This window comes from Haliotis rufescens, unplaced genomic scaffold (genome assembly GCF_023055435.1).
Source record: "Haliotis rufescens isolate VD_foot unplaced genomic scaffold, xgHalRufe1.0.p SCAF_1, whole genome shotgun sequence".
In the NCBI taxonomy this organism is placed as follows: Eukaryota; Metazoa; Mollusca; class Gastropoda; order Lepetellida; family Haliotidae; genus Haliotis; species Haliotis rufescens.
Window position 1 is genome coordinate 81,797,973 of NW_025963779.1, and position 15,837 is coordinate 81,813,809.

At 37.6% G+C, this 15,837-nt stretch overlaps 2 protein-coding genes across 10 annotated transcripts in view; one reads left to right on the forward strand and one right to left on the reverse strand.

Annotated features, from left to right (window-relative positions):
* LOC124136883 (multiple C2 and transmembrane domain-containing protein 1-like) overlaps positions 1–5,242 on the forward strand; it is a 198,341-nt gene extending 193,099 nt beyond the window's left edge. For all 9 annotated transcript variants that reach the window (XM_048402229.1, XM_048402225.1, XM_048402231.1 and 6 more), the window contains one exon: positions 660–5,242. In XM_048402229.1, coding sequence (XP_048258186.1) covers positions 660–725 — 66 coding nt within the window. In that variant the 3' untranslated portion in view covers positions 726–5,242. The remainder of the gene's footprint in view (positions 1–659) is intronic.
* Positions 5,243–13,036: 7,794 nt separating this feature from the next.
* On the reverse strand, positions 13,037–15,837 carry LOC124136885 (60S ribosomal protein L36-like). The gene is made up of 4 exons (XM_046502915.2): positions 15,755–15,837; positions 14,920–15,020; positions 13,243–13,377; positions 13,037–13,161 (listed from the first exon to the last, which is right to left on the reverse strand). The coding sequence occupies exons 1-4, from the start codon at positions 15,801–15,803 to the stop codon at positions 13,072–13,074; spliced, it is 375 nt and encodes a 124-aa protein (XP_046358871.2). The 5' UTR covers positions 15,804–15,837; the 3' UTR covers positions 13,037–13,071.

The following is a 15,837-nucleotide window of genomic DNA, read 5'->3' on the forward strand; positions in this document are numbered from 1 at the left end:
CAACAAAATGGTATGCATTGTTTAACTGATATATGAACAAAGTATGCCTCTGCAGAGTTGTGTCCCTTAGATTTACCAGTATCTGGTTATTATGTATGTAACCCTAATTATGACCCTTGGTCTGTCAGCACCATACTTGGGCATATGGTGTTCAACAAAGTTGTAAATGCCTACATCTTGTATCACTTTGGTCTCTCCTCCAACATTAAGCTGACAGACCATATTATCACATGTCTTGATATAACATGCCATGATATAACATGCCATGATATAAGACGCCTTGATATTATACGCAATTATTCTGTTAAAAAACTCACACTCTAGCTACTGATGATGTACATGTACGTTTGAGACCCGTGAAGATCTGGGGTAGAATAGGTCTTCAGCAACCCATGCTTGCCGTAAAAGGCGACTGTGCTTGTCGTAAAAGGCGACTAACGGGATCGGGTGGTCAGGCTCGCTGACTTGGTTGATGCATGTCATCGATCCAATTGTGTGGATCGATGCTCATGATATTAATCACTGGATTGTCTGGTCCAGACTTGATTATTTACAGACTGCCGTCATATACCTGGAATATTGCTGAGTGCGGCGTAAAACAAGAAACCAACCAACCAACATGTACGTTTGATTGTAACAATTCTCTACCTCCCTTTCAGCTGCAATACCGTGAATATCGTCCAGATCTAGGAGGGACAACTATAAGCAAGAAAAAACGCCAATAACAGCAGGGTGTCCTTGCGACATCAGACATGTGCCTTCCTCATTTGCATACTCGATTGTGATTGGACCATGTGATACATGCTGCCATATCGTTGCATGATCGCTTCACTTACTTTACGAAATCCATGTTGGCCAGTCTTTCAACCTAGAATTGTTACGTAGCATATCTGTTGTTAGTGTGACCTGTGTGTGACACTTTGTTGAAGACTTCGACAATTTCTTGACATGGAGATCTGATGTAGGTGTCTTGGACTCGTCAACAGAAACCCTCCATTTTATAGCATGGTGGCCCACTTGAAGGCGACAACCACTTCTTCTACCTATAGTGGACAGGATATGTTACATTAGTAATGTCTCTACTCTGATTCTGTAACAGACATTGATATACGACTCAACGTTTGATAGAGATACCGGGCCAGTAGATTCTAAATTATTGTTACCGGTAATCAGTTTGTTGTATCGTTGGAATGATAGGTATATCCTTGTCAAAAGTTGAGTAGTATGTAAAAAGACTACATTTCCCTTTACCACTGTACCAAATGCTTAGCGCTTGTTCATCAAGACTTTATGGAAATAGTAACTTCTCTATGATGAATCTCACAATATTTCATCTTCAAAAGGAAGAGCTGTTTGTTTTGACTTGTTTCATCACAGCATGCATACAGCTAGGTTTAACAGAGCCTTCAAGCCAGTATTGACACATGAGTGAAATAAGGCTACAAAACCTTCTGTTCCATTAATCTCTTTACATAGATAACCTTGACAGTATATCTGCATCACTATTTCACGAACTGAGAGACAGATGTCTGTTAAGGACCCAACTGTTTCATAATCTGGGACCTGAGGATTCTATAAAAAGAATTGTCCTCCGGTTTGAAATATTTCTTTAGCATTGTTTGCTGGATGGCCTGACTAAACATGTTAAACAGCTAGATCTTAATGGCTTCACAGAGCTACCCGTCTGCTGCAGTGCCATGTAATACATGTGTACAACATGGGGTTGTCTGCAATATCATATGTCATAAACATCTTCAAACTTCAATACTTCAAAAGTAGAGAGAACTGTGTACACATTCCGCCATTAGATGCAATATCTTTGTTAGTTTCTCTCAAGAAGGTGTAGTCTGTTTTACAATGTATTAAAGAAGGTATACCAGTGACTGTGTAGGTAGCCAATGAGTACCACTGACTATATAGCTAGCCAATGAGTACCACTGACTATATAGCTAGCCAATGAGTACCACTGACTATATAGCTAGCCAATGAGTACCACTGACTATATAGCTAGCCAATGAGTACCACTGACTATATAGCTAGCCAATGAGTACCACTGACTATATAGCTAGCCAATGAGTACCACTGACTATATAGCTAGCCAATGAGTACCACTGACTATATAGCTAGCCAATGAGCACCACTGACTATATAGCTAGCCAATGAGTACCACAGACTATTTACCACTGACTTTAGAACTAGCCAATGAGTACCACTGACTATATAGCTAGCCAATGAGCACCACTGACTATATAGCTAGCCAATGAGTACCACTGACTATTTACCACTGACTTTAGAACTAGCCAATGAGTACCACTGACTATATAGCTAGCCAATGAGTACAACTATTTAGCTAACCAATGAGTACCACTGACTTTAGAACTAGCCAATGTACCACTGATTATGGGTATAGTATTACATTGTTATAACATTCCAGTGTGAATTAGTGTTTTGTAACACAGAATGTGTGTTAACATGATTAATGTACCAAGTACCTGAGGGTAATGTTATTAAGCTTTACATCAGGTCAAACAAAATACTTGTGTTTCAGGTTTCATGTCCTTAACAGAGGGTTGGAAGGAAGAAGGAAGATAAATGATGTTATTATATTTTTCTTAATAGAACTTTCAGTGAGTTTTCTTAAGAACTAGTTACAAATCTGATAACAAGTGAAATTATGCAATGATTTGGTCCTCCAAAATACAAATATTTGGGGGGGGGCATTAGGTGGGGAGGGTGGAGTGGCTTAGTTTTGTGTTTGCTTCATCTATGGTGTAAATCTACTGCTGATTTGGAGTTTGTAGTTGGGATTATTTTCACAATTTTCGATATTTTTTAATTAGCAGTGAAAATACCTCATCTTGAACTCGAGAAATCTATGTGAGCATGTAGTAACATAGCGTGTGTAGTAACTTGCTAGGTAGTAAGATCCCCAGTTTTAGATAACCATTTGTTTTCCTTGGTGTTGAGTGTCCAGCCAACCCCTGTGTCCACTGTTATTGCCGTCGGTTGATAGTGAAGGTGTATGCAGTCAGGAACTGTCTTTCAATGTGATATGCATTTGTCTTTATGAATATTTTGTCTGTTTATGGTACAAAAAGATAAACATATTTATGCCTTTATAAGTTTGATAGTGCTATCTCTGCATTGAGGGAGATCTCTGTGATAAAAACTATTGCATCGTACAAGCTGTAACCCATTGTTACATAACCCACCATAAATGCATTTCGTAATTTTTATATTATTTGTCTTGGGAAACAAAAATCTTTTCTCTTTTGATAAACGTGACATCAAGTTGGACAGCAGCAAACCATGGTGTGGAGCATGAGGTACTCACTGTAGCCATATCATGGATTTAAACCAGGTCTGAGGCGATAGCAAGCAAACACTAGAACTTACATGATGTCTCAGTTGTCAAGTATTTGTTAGTCATATGGAAACAGTTTCATGTGATATAGAAGCAGATGTATGTCATTTCTACCTGGATCCTCCAAGAGGGTCTCACTAGTCAGTGCGTGTTGTTTTGTGACCGGTGTCTTGATATAAGGGATGGGTCAGTGGCAAGTTTGGTCACCCAAATACACTTACTGCATGGCACTTGTAACAAAATGAAGTTAAGCCTTGATTATTCCAACTTGAAGACATTGTTAATGATAGTATCATAATCTGCATATCCCTGTCTTATGGGATTTCGAACGCTTAAGAAACATTCGTAGTTTTCTCTACAGTCATATGAACAAATGTAAAACATCACATTCACTTATAAAAGATAACTTTCTTTTAAAAACAAGCCATCATCTGAGTATTTACAATAACTGTGTGATGCTACACCCCATATAGTGCGAGTAATTGCGATAAACATGGCCGTCCGAAAACGTATGACATCTGAAAACCTATGATCCGACCATATGTGTAATATAACTGATTGTCTTGTCAGGAGTGTTCCACTGTACACTATCTGAGAATGGTTGTTAATTAAAGGAACATAAATTCTATCGATATTATAAATTGTATATTTTTACAACAAATAATGAATCTGTTTAATTAAAAGGATTAGACCATTGAAAGAGTTCACAAGCAATTTTAGAAATCAGCCAAAATAAAAATATGAAAAATGTTCTTTATCAGTGCATAAGAAAGAAACCATTGACCCATCTCATATAAGATAATGACTGGTCCCTTAGATGTAGATTGGACTCTGAATGAAGGAAACGTACATGCACATCTTTAACAGATTCATATGCAAGCCTAAGTCCCTATGGTGCTGTCAGATTGGAAGTGATTGGTTTGTAATCGTTGAGACAATTAGCCGGTAGTATATTTAGGTGTTCACAGTACTAGATCTCCATAGTGCTAGAGGTCATTTGTTAAAAAATTACTATTTACCTTTCTCTTTGATGGTCAAGGTAAAAATATTGTGATATTTAGGCGTATGTTATCCTTGTCGGATGTAGCAATAGATGCCATAAAATAAGCCAAGTTGAATGTCAAGTCGACATGAATAGGAACTAGAATGTTTCTAGTTGTCTTCCAAAATCTCACAGATATCATGCATGAAGTCAGTCTTATTTATTTCATTCTCCATATCAGTGGTTATACAATGCCAAACTTGTACATGTTTGGTCCAGTTGGTTTACTCGGAGTATATCTCTGAGTGCGTGAGTGAGTGAGTGTGCTGTATATTACTATAAGCTCAATGATTTGACACATCTAGAGAGACGAGATTTATTAAATTTACAGGAGGTTGTAAATGCTTGATTTGATCATCTTAGATGTCTTTTTGTATTAATCAGTGTTTTGTTATAGTTATTTTACTAAGATGATGTTCACATAAGTTTGTACTTTATGATTAATTTTGTTACTAAAGTATTTTTAAAAGAGAGTATTTTATTCTGTGTCTGCTAGAGCCATTCAGTATTCTGTCTGGTCAGATAGTTGGTGCCTGTATTTTTAATCATCCTGTGTCTAAGAGATTTGGTAGGCAGCCATTTAGAAATGTACCTTTGTAACTCAGGTCTTGTGTATGTCCCTTGACAGCATCCCGTTATCAATGTAACTCGGTGCATTCTTCGTTTATTATTAGCCAAGGAATAAAACTATACACATGTGGGATAACTTTTATTTACCGTATTTGACGTAATAAGCGCCCAGGGAGCTCTCAAAATTAGAAATAGGGGGCTCTTATTAGAATATAATTTTAGTGAAAGAAAAACAGAGTTGAAAGATCGTACATTTCGTGGTTTATGCTGACAGCCTGAAATGATACAAAAGAAAAGTTTGTGCATATTATACACGACAGATATATTTTCCAGAATTTAATTGCCCATAATTAAGGCTGCATATAACACACGAGTGCATATTATACACCAATAAATAAGTCTTTTGTCTATTGATCAAACGGAAGGGGTGCTAATTGGGATTGTTCACTAGCCAATATATTCACAAATACTTATTAGAGCGGGGCGCTTATTATGTCGAATACAGTAACATCTAACATTTTGGGTCTTTCAATCACAGAATTTTAGACCATTTCCACTGCCACATTCAATGTTATTTTAACATGTCAGAAAAGTGATACCCATTACTATTATTTTGACGTGCTTTATAGTAGTATGTAAAAAGGGAAGAACTAAATATGAGTGAAGATGCCTCACAGGCACCATTTCAAAATTTGATTTGGTTTCTGAGGCAGATGAAAACGTGATTGATAATGACGTGGGGAATAATTTGCAATAGCAGAACTATCAACCCCTGTATCCGAGAGCCAATACCTACAAGTTAGTTTTGGCACCAAGTGTGATACAGTGTGGGTAAATGGTTGCATTAATGTGATGCATTTCATGAATTCAAGTCATTACTATACCTATTCATGAGTAGGGTTTCTACAAAAAGTAATTTTTCAAGATGGCCGATTTTGAGACTTAGATGCATGGTGTGCTAGAATGAAATGGTTATATAGATAGAAGCCTAGTTTTATATTGTAGAACACAGACAAGTAACCAGTCTCATTCCCAGCTATCAAACAATGACTCTAGAGGACAAGAAGATGTGCAATATTTCTTTCATTCATCCAAAGTGTTGTTAGGGCTCCAAGCCCTGTCATGTTTGTTCATAGATCATATCCATGTAAATATCAATTTTTCAATAATCTTCTTTTTTCTTATATATTTTAATTGTGATGTATATACGAGGTAGATATGAATAGACGTTGCTTCTGACATTGTCTCATAACAGTGTAATTGTACATAGCCATGGAATGCTGAAATGTTCCAAATTGCAACTGCTTTAGCAAACTCCAAATGTGATATGCAATGTAAAATTTAATTTGGTGAAGCGATAAGATATTATTAATCCTGTCTCATATCATATTCAACATATACTACTGAAAACAAATAAGGACCACACAAATCTTTCATATTACTATTGTTAATCTGTCATAGTAATCTAAGCCTCTAAGTAACAAATGTATTATGATAATACCTTGATGCAAAACAGGTTCCATGTCTCTACACTGTACCAGCTCTGTTGGTTTAATTAATCTGAACCTGAATTCCAATTAATTTCCGACAGTAGGATGCTAATCATATTTTAATATCATAAATAAGTACTTAGTGCAAAGTTGCACTGAAGATTCAAATTCCAAACTTAAAAAATAACGAACAACCACTTCGTGATAGACTGAAAAATATTTCGAATAATTTACTGCTTATTTCTATATCTATTCTCACAAGTATTCACAAAATCTTTCATTTGTTGTTTATAGTGATCAAGAATCAGTATGAATCAGGTCTCTGGTATTATCAATGTCGAGACCAGGGTTCATGGGTGGTTTTCATAGTTTGTTAATGACATGGCTTGTGTTGAATATGATATAAGTCACATTTACATTCAAAATAAACACGTGGGAACTTAATAAACCCCATTTCCATACCACATGTATATTCCATTTTGCACCAATTAGTGGCTAAGGGTACGAAATATATATTTTTCTTTAATTCAGGGATTTTTTTATGACAGTTTGTTTGTTTTTGCAAATTATGCATAATATTATATTGTTTACATTCAAATAAGAAATTATTGGGGTTTCTTGTTTTATTGTGAATATCTTTCAGCTTGTTACTGAATTTGTTAATTGCATAGATATCAAAATTGGCAATTTCCACCATGGTGTTCATGTAAGTTTTTACATGAATATTCTAAAAATATCGCATTACCAGAATTTGTAAACATGTAGAAAAACTGCTTATACTTTTAGATATGGTCTTTCCCAGATGTTTAGATAGATCAATGGGCTCCTGTTGTCTAGAAGTGTCACTGGTACTTGTTTCTCCATCTCACTGACAAGGGCCACATTAAGTTTCAGAATTTTTGGAACTGTTATTACTTATTGCATCAATAATTTTGTGTCATAGGCTGCGTGTGGGTCATTGACTTCATATGTATTTGGCATGAGAAAATTAATGTTCATATTGACAACCTCAAGGGAACATGAATTGATGCATGGCCTGTACTCATTTTGCATAAGAAAATTAATGTTCATATTGACAACCTCAAGGGAACAGGAGTTCACGCATGACCTGTGCTCATTTGGCATGAGGACCAATTCCTAACCATTCCATGTGTATCCATCACTTGAATCAGTCCCATCATTCAACCTTCAGAATCTCATTACTGTAGATGGGGGTGACAATAACTAAAACATATATTTAGTTAATAACCTGGTGATCTAGGAGTGCATTAAAGATGCACCCATCTGGTTTTCAAGTCTAAGAATTTTATCATGTTTGCAGCTTGACTTCTCTTTCTATTCACTAGACTAGCTTGGGGGGCAAGGGTGTCCCAGTCTGAGGTGCTATGGGGAGTTGCCCCCCTTGTCCATGCCAGGATCTGCTGATCATGTGTTTTAGCAGATTCACCCTTTGTTTCTAGGTTTATGAACAACATGCTTGTAGGTTTCACCAAAGTGGTACATCTACGATCTGTGTCACGTTGACCTTCCTTAAAGTTAAGCCAACTCGCTGTGAGATGACTGAAATACTGTTCGAAATTGTGAAGAACCCAAATAAACTATTTCATCTTCAGAGACTGGTAATGTAGGACTGTATAACGATGTAAGTCTGGCATGCTTTGAGGAATTGGGGTGAACTGCCTGACACATTAAACGATACATGTATTAACTGTCATTAAACTTCAGTCAAGCATGATTCTGTAACACTTAATATTGGAAGAATACTGGTTAAAGATCTAGATGTGTCTCTATGTGTACTCTCATCATATTATGTAACAGGTACATATTTCAAAACAATTTCATTTCTCAGCTAATGTATCTGCTGGAAGGATGCAGCCATTGATGTAGTAACACAACTTCTAAAATGTCGAGAAACAACAGCATAATATGCTTAAACTATGTATTGCTATAAATGTCATATTTTTGTTTTTAGGTTTGAAGTAAATCTTCGCAATGGAATGCAATAACGTGATATTTGTCAAACATTTCGCAAAATCTAGATTAGACTAAATCATGGACAGTATCTCAAATTTAGTTGTGATCACATGAATATAGCTGTACATAAAATATCATTTCCTGTAACCCATGACTCCTACAAGGCCTTGTAGGATCTAACAGGGAAAATTGATAGTTTTGTGTTCGGCTACAACTTCGTTGCGATCAGTGTTACCACAAACATCATACATGCCATTTACCATGATCCTGGACTTACAATGCTCATTGAAACCTGTTTTCTTCCCGATGTGTATTCAAGCAGGATCTGTTCTCAAGATCTGCTATTCCTTGTAAATAATATTGAGTTTTTGCAATTATCTGAATCTCAGAATAAAAGCTAAAGATCTAATATGTTGTTTGTTATTCATGCAAGCAGAAACGCCAACATGGTGAATGAAGATGTACTGAATTGTGCAGTTTGGTTGAATAAGAGCATTTTCAACAACATTGCTTTTCTTGACAGACACTTCACACATTCACATGTCCAAGAATGCCAATACTGTGTAACAGGATAATGTTTGTTGTGTCACACTGCACTTGGCAACGCTCCACCCCTATGATGGCGTCCTGCAATGTATCCAGTCTTGACAAGTCAATCCAGTGACTGATATTATAAGCAACAATCCACACTATCAGAATACAATGACATGCAATGAACCAAGTCACAGATCCTGACCAGTCACTACATGTCATCACCTCTTTCGACCCATGGGGGTGGTGATTTGTGAGTTATGGCCATATTTGTCTGTGTGTATCTCCCAACCAATACACTTAGTTCATAGCCTGCTGTTCACTGAGGGGATTACAGGACCAGAAAAGGTCTTTTATTTCAAACATTTGCTAAATACACAATACTGAGACTATATCCACAAATTGATCAATGTGACACGTTTCTTGACTTAAAGGTAAATGTATCTCGATAAAGTCTCTTGATCCTTCATCTCCCTAATCCACCACACCATAAGTGAGTGAGTGAGTGAGTTGGGTTTAACGCCGCTTTCAACAGTATTCCAGTTATATCGCAGCGTGTCAGCATAATCTGGGAGGTGCAGGTCTCAGACGTTTACCACTTCGGTGAAACCCACGAGCACGGGCGTGGTGCTGACAAACCAAGAAACATAATCAGGGCAAACCGGGATTCGAACGCACAATCATAGGTTTCTGGTGTGCCCGAAGGACGCAACTCTGCACAGCGAATCGCACTGCTTTAGACGACTGATCTGTGGCCCCCCCACACCATAAACCTTTACAGGTTCCACATGTCACCTGATACCACATGTCACCTGATACCACAAGACCAATGAAACAGTAGATTTGCAAGAATGATCCAATCTCTGGTATGTGTAGAATTCGAATCTGATCTTAAACATGGCAGTCAAGGCAGCCATATTGAAAATACATGTACCATTTTCCCCCATTATTCAGGCATTTCTACATGTATTATAATGAAGTAAAAAATATGCATAAATAGAAACACAGATGATTTGACATGAGTACATAAACGATACATGTGAATACTGAATATGTCATTGTTGGAATCCTCTAAACACAGCAACAACCAAATGCACAACCCACAAGTAACAGCACAGAAAAGTAAAACAACCGGATCCATACATATGCCTATTTCTGCATGTGAAATATGAATTGGCCAAAGAAAGTGGAGGGCGAGAATGTCATAAAAACACACAGGACTGATGCTAAAACAGTGTCTGCTAGCAACTGCGAAGTCATGTCACAACAGGCACAAAAGAGCATTGCCAATGGATAATTGGCAGCAGGAGAATCGCAGTCAGGTTCTAAGGTATGCAATGTGCTCCATGGTATCATCTCTAGACTTGGGTCCTGTCACCAACAGTATGGTACATTACAACAGATGCCCAGGACCACAGGTCTCAAAGCCACATCAGAGGTGGTGTTTTGACACAGTATCATCAACTGGGACATAGGTGCTTGTCTCACCCGTGATGAACTGTTTGGTTCAGTGATTTGGTTCAAGATTTATACCAGTTTGTACCAGCGCCACTAAGAACTTGCAGCCAACTGCATGTGGGAGGTGGACAGATTTGGCAACGGCAGTGTAATGATATGGGTGGAAATCTCCAACACTGGTAAAACAAACCTGGTGCAAGTGTGAGCCAACTTAGCATCCCAAATGTGATGAAATCCTACAGCTGCACATTCTTGTTATGTACCATGCGAGTGTAATCTTTCAACACAACAAAGCTTGACCACATACAGCACATGTAACATCACTATTCCTGCAGAACACCAATGTACAGGTCCTCTAGTGACCTCTGGGGTGGCCTAGTGGTTAAAGCGCTCGCTCATCATGCCTGAGACCTGGGTTCGATTCCCAAAATGGTTACAATGTGTAAAGCCCATTTTTGGTGTCCCCCGCCATGATGTTGCTGGAATATTGCTAAAAGTGGCGTAAAATCCTTTCTGGTGTTGCCTTAAAGGAATGGAGGTGTCTATACTCTTGTTCTCTTTACAGTGGAATAGGAAGGGACATGATCCCTAAAGTACTCACGGAAATGAAAAAAACCCTGTTTTTTCGATCTCAGATTTTAAATAAATGCAGTTAATATACAAAATATAGAAATATTCAAACAACTCAATTAGTACTAATTGGGCCTTGGCACAAATACAGCGTATCAAAGGTTTTATGTCTTTTTTACACGTAAAAGTGTGTAATAATATGAACAAAACGGACTATTGTGAAACTGAGCATAACCAGGTGTAAGTAGATCAAGGTGAATGTCTATGACCTATGACACCTTGACGACAGGTGAAAACAGGTGCTTGAAACCCACGTGCATGTGTTTTGTCAGTGGTTAGTGATTTGTGAGAGGCATTGTGGGATAGTGAATCATCGTCAAAATATCAGAACGTAAAAGTAACATATTCCCTTCTCAAACAACAACTTACATGTCATTATTATTATGTACATAAACACAGCTGTTATTTTTATTGTTGTTTTGATAACTTTTTTCCAGGCTAATTTGCATAATGCCTATAGCCTGTTTCTGCCATGTCAATTTGGACTTAGTTTTATTTTTGAATGTTGAAAGTGCCTACAAATTACCTCCTGTAAAGTACATTTTGTATTGAGCACTGAGATAAAACTAGCAAATCCAGACTGGTACTTTTCCAGTTGTTTTGTTATTTCGTATTTACATCTACGTAATGCTTTGTGTCGATTATTAAATCCAGCAAAACAGGTTTTTTTCATTTCCATGAGTACTTTATAGTGTTGTACTCGGATCTTCATGGATGGCTTTGAGCCCTTTTTCTGGAAGTACTTGACCAGTGCACTTTCCTCAAACTTGTCCATTTTCCAAAGGTTACAAAACCCTGGCTTATTTTACCGATTTGTCACATGAAACAATTTGCACATCTGGCTTAAGTTTTTAAAGATATACCTCAATGACATCACTATCATTCAATTCCTTCTGTGTGAGGCTCACGTGTATTTGTTACTTCAACCTTGTACTTAGTTTTGGCCCTCTGCTCATGCAGCTCATGTATGAAATTCTTGAAGCCACATGGCTTACATCTGGGCATTGTAACACAATCTGAACCCAATGTATAAACTGTATGCAATAAGGATTTCTGTTGTGTAGAAACTTACTCTTTTAGAGTGAGTGAGTGAGTATGGTTTTACGCCCCTTTTAGCAATAGCACGTCTTCGGCGTGACGAGCGAACGCTTTAACCACTAGGCTACCCGACCACCCCTACTCTTTTAGAGGACATATTCTATCAGGTGTAAGATTCCAAAAAACAAAGGCTAGTTACAGAGCCACGTGGCTATTTTTCAGCAATCAATTTTGATAAAACATTCCACCAAACACCAACATGGGGCATATTGATTACGGTAATTCACTAATGCAAGTAAATATACTCTCCACCTCCCAAAAATAGAAATGCATGTGCTTTTCAAGAGTTTCAAGTGATATGTTGGACGTGTGTGCTTGAAGATTACATTGTGATGCAGAGTGTAGCAAATGTTAATGGAAAAATCTTTGCATGTGCCAGTTACATCACTTATGCAAGACGGTCGTAAAGCCCCATTCTTGCACGATTTCTATTTGTGCCATGTTGTCGATATCGTGCTAAAAGTCTGGAAATTGTGCCCAGGTTCCTTGCCAATGATGCTTGTAGTTGACCAGCATACATCTACAAATGCATCATTTCTCTCTTTATTATTGATATAATATAATATATATAATGATTAATTTTAATATTCACACTTTAACAGCAATTTGTCCTTAACTGTTCTTACTGCTTAAAGACCATTCTTTTTTTCAGAACACATTTTCCAAAATAATGTAAACCCGTTGATATCATCGGATTGGCGCACTGACATCAGCTCAATTTGCCATTCAGTGTTCATGATCTTTGTGAGCCAAAACTCTCATCATACTCATGCTGAGCTGCAGCCCAGAGCAATCTGTTATTTTTCCACCAAGTTCACAAAGTTTACTCTACAGAACTTGAGTCTATCCGTCACATTCACACATAACATAAGCCTTGAATACAGGACCTTTGTTTATTTTTGAATTTGTACAGTTTACTTCGTAGACTGTTGTGCTTTCCTCTGTTTGTGGAGGATCTGGGTCATTTCTTCCCTCTTCCTCTTGGCACGGATGTGAGAACCGAGCTGGAAAAATAAGGAACTCACTCAAAACCATGGAAAAAATATAAGCAAAGTGATTTGCAATACATAGTCAATGTTTCTTACCCTACGTTTGCAGAATTTGAGGGCTCTCTTATCCTTGGAGATCTTAAGCAACTCCTGGCAACGTTTCTCATAAGGGGCAAAACCTACAACTTCTCTCACAAGGTCCCGGATGAACTTAGTCTTCTTTGTCAGACTCTGTCAAGAACAAAAGCACATATAAACATGATAAACATGTGAATATTTTCAATGAGAAATTCATAGAAAGACAAAAAAATAATACTGTATTCGACGTAATAAGCGCCCAGGGCGCTCTCAAAATTAGAAATAGCTGGCTCTTATTAAAATATTATTTTGGTTGAAAAAAAAACAGAGTTGAAAGATAAATTTCGTGTTCATGTACGACAGATATATTTTTCCAGAATTTAATTGCCCATAATTAAGGTTGCATATAACACACGAGTGCGTATCATACGCGAATAAATAAGTCTTGTGAATATTGATCATCCGGAAGGGGTGCTAATAGGGATTGTTCACTAGCCAATATATTCGCAAATATCGCCGTGGGCGCTTATTAGAGCGGGACGCTTATTACGTCGAATACGGTATCTGCTTAATAGATGAAAATTTGTGCCGGTCCATTTCATTTTCAGACTAACATTCTTACAATATATATGAATTATAGTAGCATTACTATCTGTCTATTATTAACATCAAAACATAAAATGACAGGAAGAAATTTCACTCCCTGTGAATAGAGGAGCATGGCCTCATTTGCCTCATAGCAATATTTCTGGATGCTCACAATGTTGACATTATAAAAGGGCTGCCACACAGGGATTTATCCATGATTCAAAACTCACGCCCAAGGCTAGCAAATTGGGAAAATATTGTTATATTCAGCAAAACTGGAACTGTTCTGAAGATTTTTCTTCTTTTCTTTGACTTTCAGAGAGGCATCTTAACACTGCATTGTAAAATTGCATTCAATGTAATAATAGACCATTAAGAGTTGAACATAGTGAAGGCTCTTCCTCTTTAATGGTAAGATGCATGTCACCTTGATCAAACCATCATATTAGTCATAACTATATGAACATGAATTTGGAAATATTTCATTACCATTTGGAAACTTTTCTGACATTTCCTGCAGACTTGGGACCAAATATTGGCCGCTGAGCACATCTAGATAAATCCCTGGTAGTACATGCACAACTAATATGGTATATTAGGTAATTGAATTAGCCAAAAGTCTCTATGACATATGCTTAATGCTGTTTAACGCAGCAGTCAGTAATATTCCAGCTATATAACTGCAAATAATTGAGTCTGGACCAGACAATCCAGTGATATCATGAACATCAATCCCTGCAAATTGGGATACGACATGCATCCACCAAGTCAGTGAGCCTGACCACCCAATATTGTCAGTCGCCTTTTATGGCAAGAATGGGTTGCTGAAGATCAATTCTATTTCAAATCTTCACGGGTCACTTGACACCTGATTAGTTAAAAATAGCTGACATAACTTCCAAATCTTAATTCACTTTTCTTACGTCATAAAGCAGACTTTGAAATAAAGCATGAAAGTCAGGGGCCCTTTTCATAACCTCAATGCCTAATGTTAGAGACTTAGGGTGTCCCTAAACTCTACTATGGGTACAAACCGTAAGGGCTTTAGGACTACCTACCCATCAAATTTTTTTTTTAATGTTCTCACATACACCTGACAAAACTTACCCCCTTCCTTCTGGTTGGTCTTCCTTTCCTGCCACCTTCTATTTTCGTGACACGGTGGCCCTTAGACCGGCCAATGGCCATTTCATAGCGGAGCCCCATTGCTGAAAAAGTAATGTGAATCAATTAATATAACTAACTGAAAGATAGACTATTACTTGAGAGATTCCACTCTAAACTGACTCCAACAAGTAAATATTGTTATCAGCACTATTCCTTGTCAGTAGGGTACCATGACATGCAATGAGACAAGTCAAAGAGCCTGACCACCCGATCCAGTTAGTCGTCTCTTACAACAAGCATAGGTTGCTGATTACCAATTCTAACCCAGATCTTACCAGGGGTGAGAAACGATGACATGCATTGACCATGTCAAAAGCCTGACCACCCGATCCCGTAAGTCGCCTCTTACGACAAGCATAGTCGCCTTTTACCAAGCATGGGTTGCTGAAGACCTTTTCTACCCCGGATCTTCAGGGGTTGGGCATGATTCTATGGACTCTCTACGGCAACCTGTGGTGTCGGTATTTTTCATCGCAAACATTTTCATTTTAAACATAACAATGCTAACAATTAATTCGTGAATAGTAAATGTAACAATCGTCACGCTTTTCAATAACCATGAATCGGTCACTTCTATTACATACAAGTGTTGTTTACATGTGTAAATTCATCAACCTCATTCAAGTTCATTGGTGTGTAATATCGATATTTCCATAAAAATAATCGACTAGTGCGAAACAAAAATGACTGGACTTTCCAGCCAAACATATACATAAACAATGCAATTTATTTTCAACAAGGATTAGGGAGATAATATTGGAGTGTTCACACTCACTTGCAGATGACAGAAAATGGAGGCTAAAGAGGAAGTTGTTACAGCGCATGCGCCGTAGATTTGTTTAAAAAGATGAATGACCG

Excerpts from the sequence above, each read along its gene's own strand:
- LOC124136885 (XM_046502915.2), bottom strand. The coding sequence starts at position 15,803 with ATGCGCTGTAACAACTTCCTCTTTAGCCTCCATTTTCTGTCATCTGCA. Across the intron at positions 13,378-14,919 it reads GACCAACCAGAAGGAAGGGG|AGTCTGACAAAGAAGACTAA; the intron begins GTAAGTTTTGTC and ends TGTTCTTGACAG. Across the intron at positions 13,162-13,242 it reads TCAAATTCTGCAAACGTAGG|CTCGGTTCTCACATCCGTGC; the intron begins GTAAGAAACATT and ends TTATTTTTCCAG.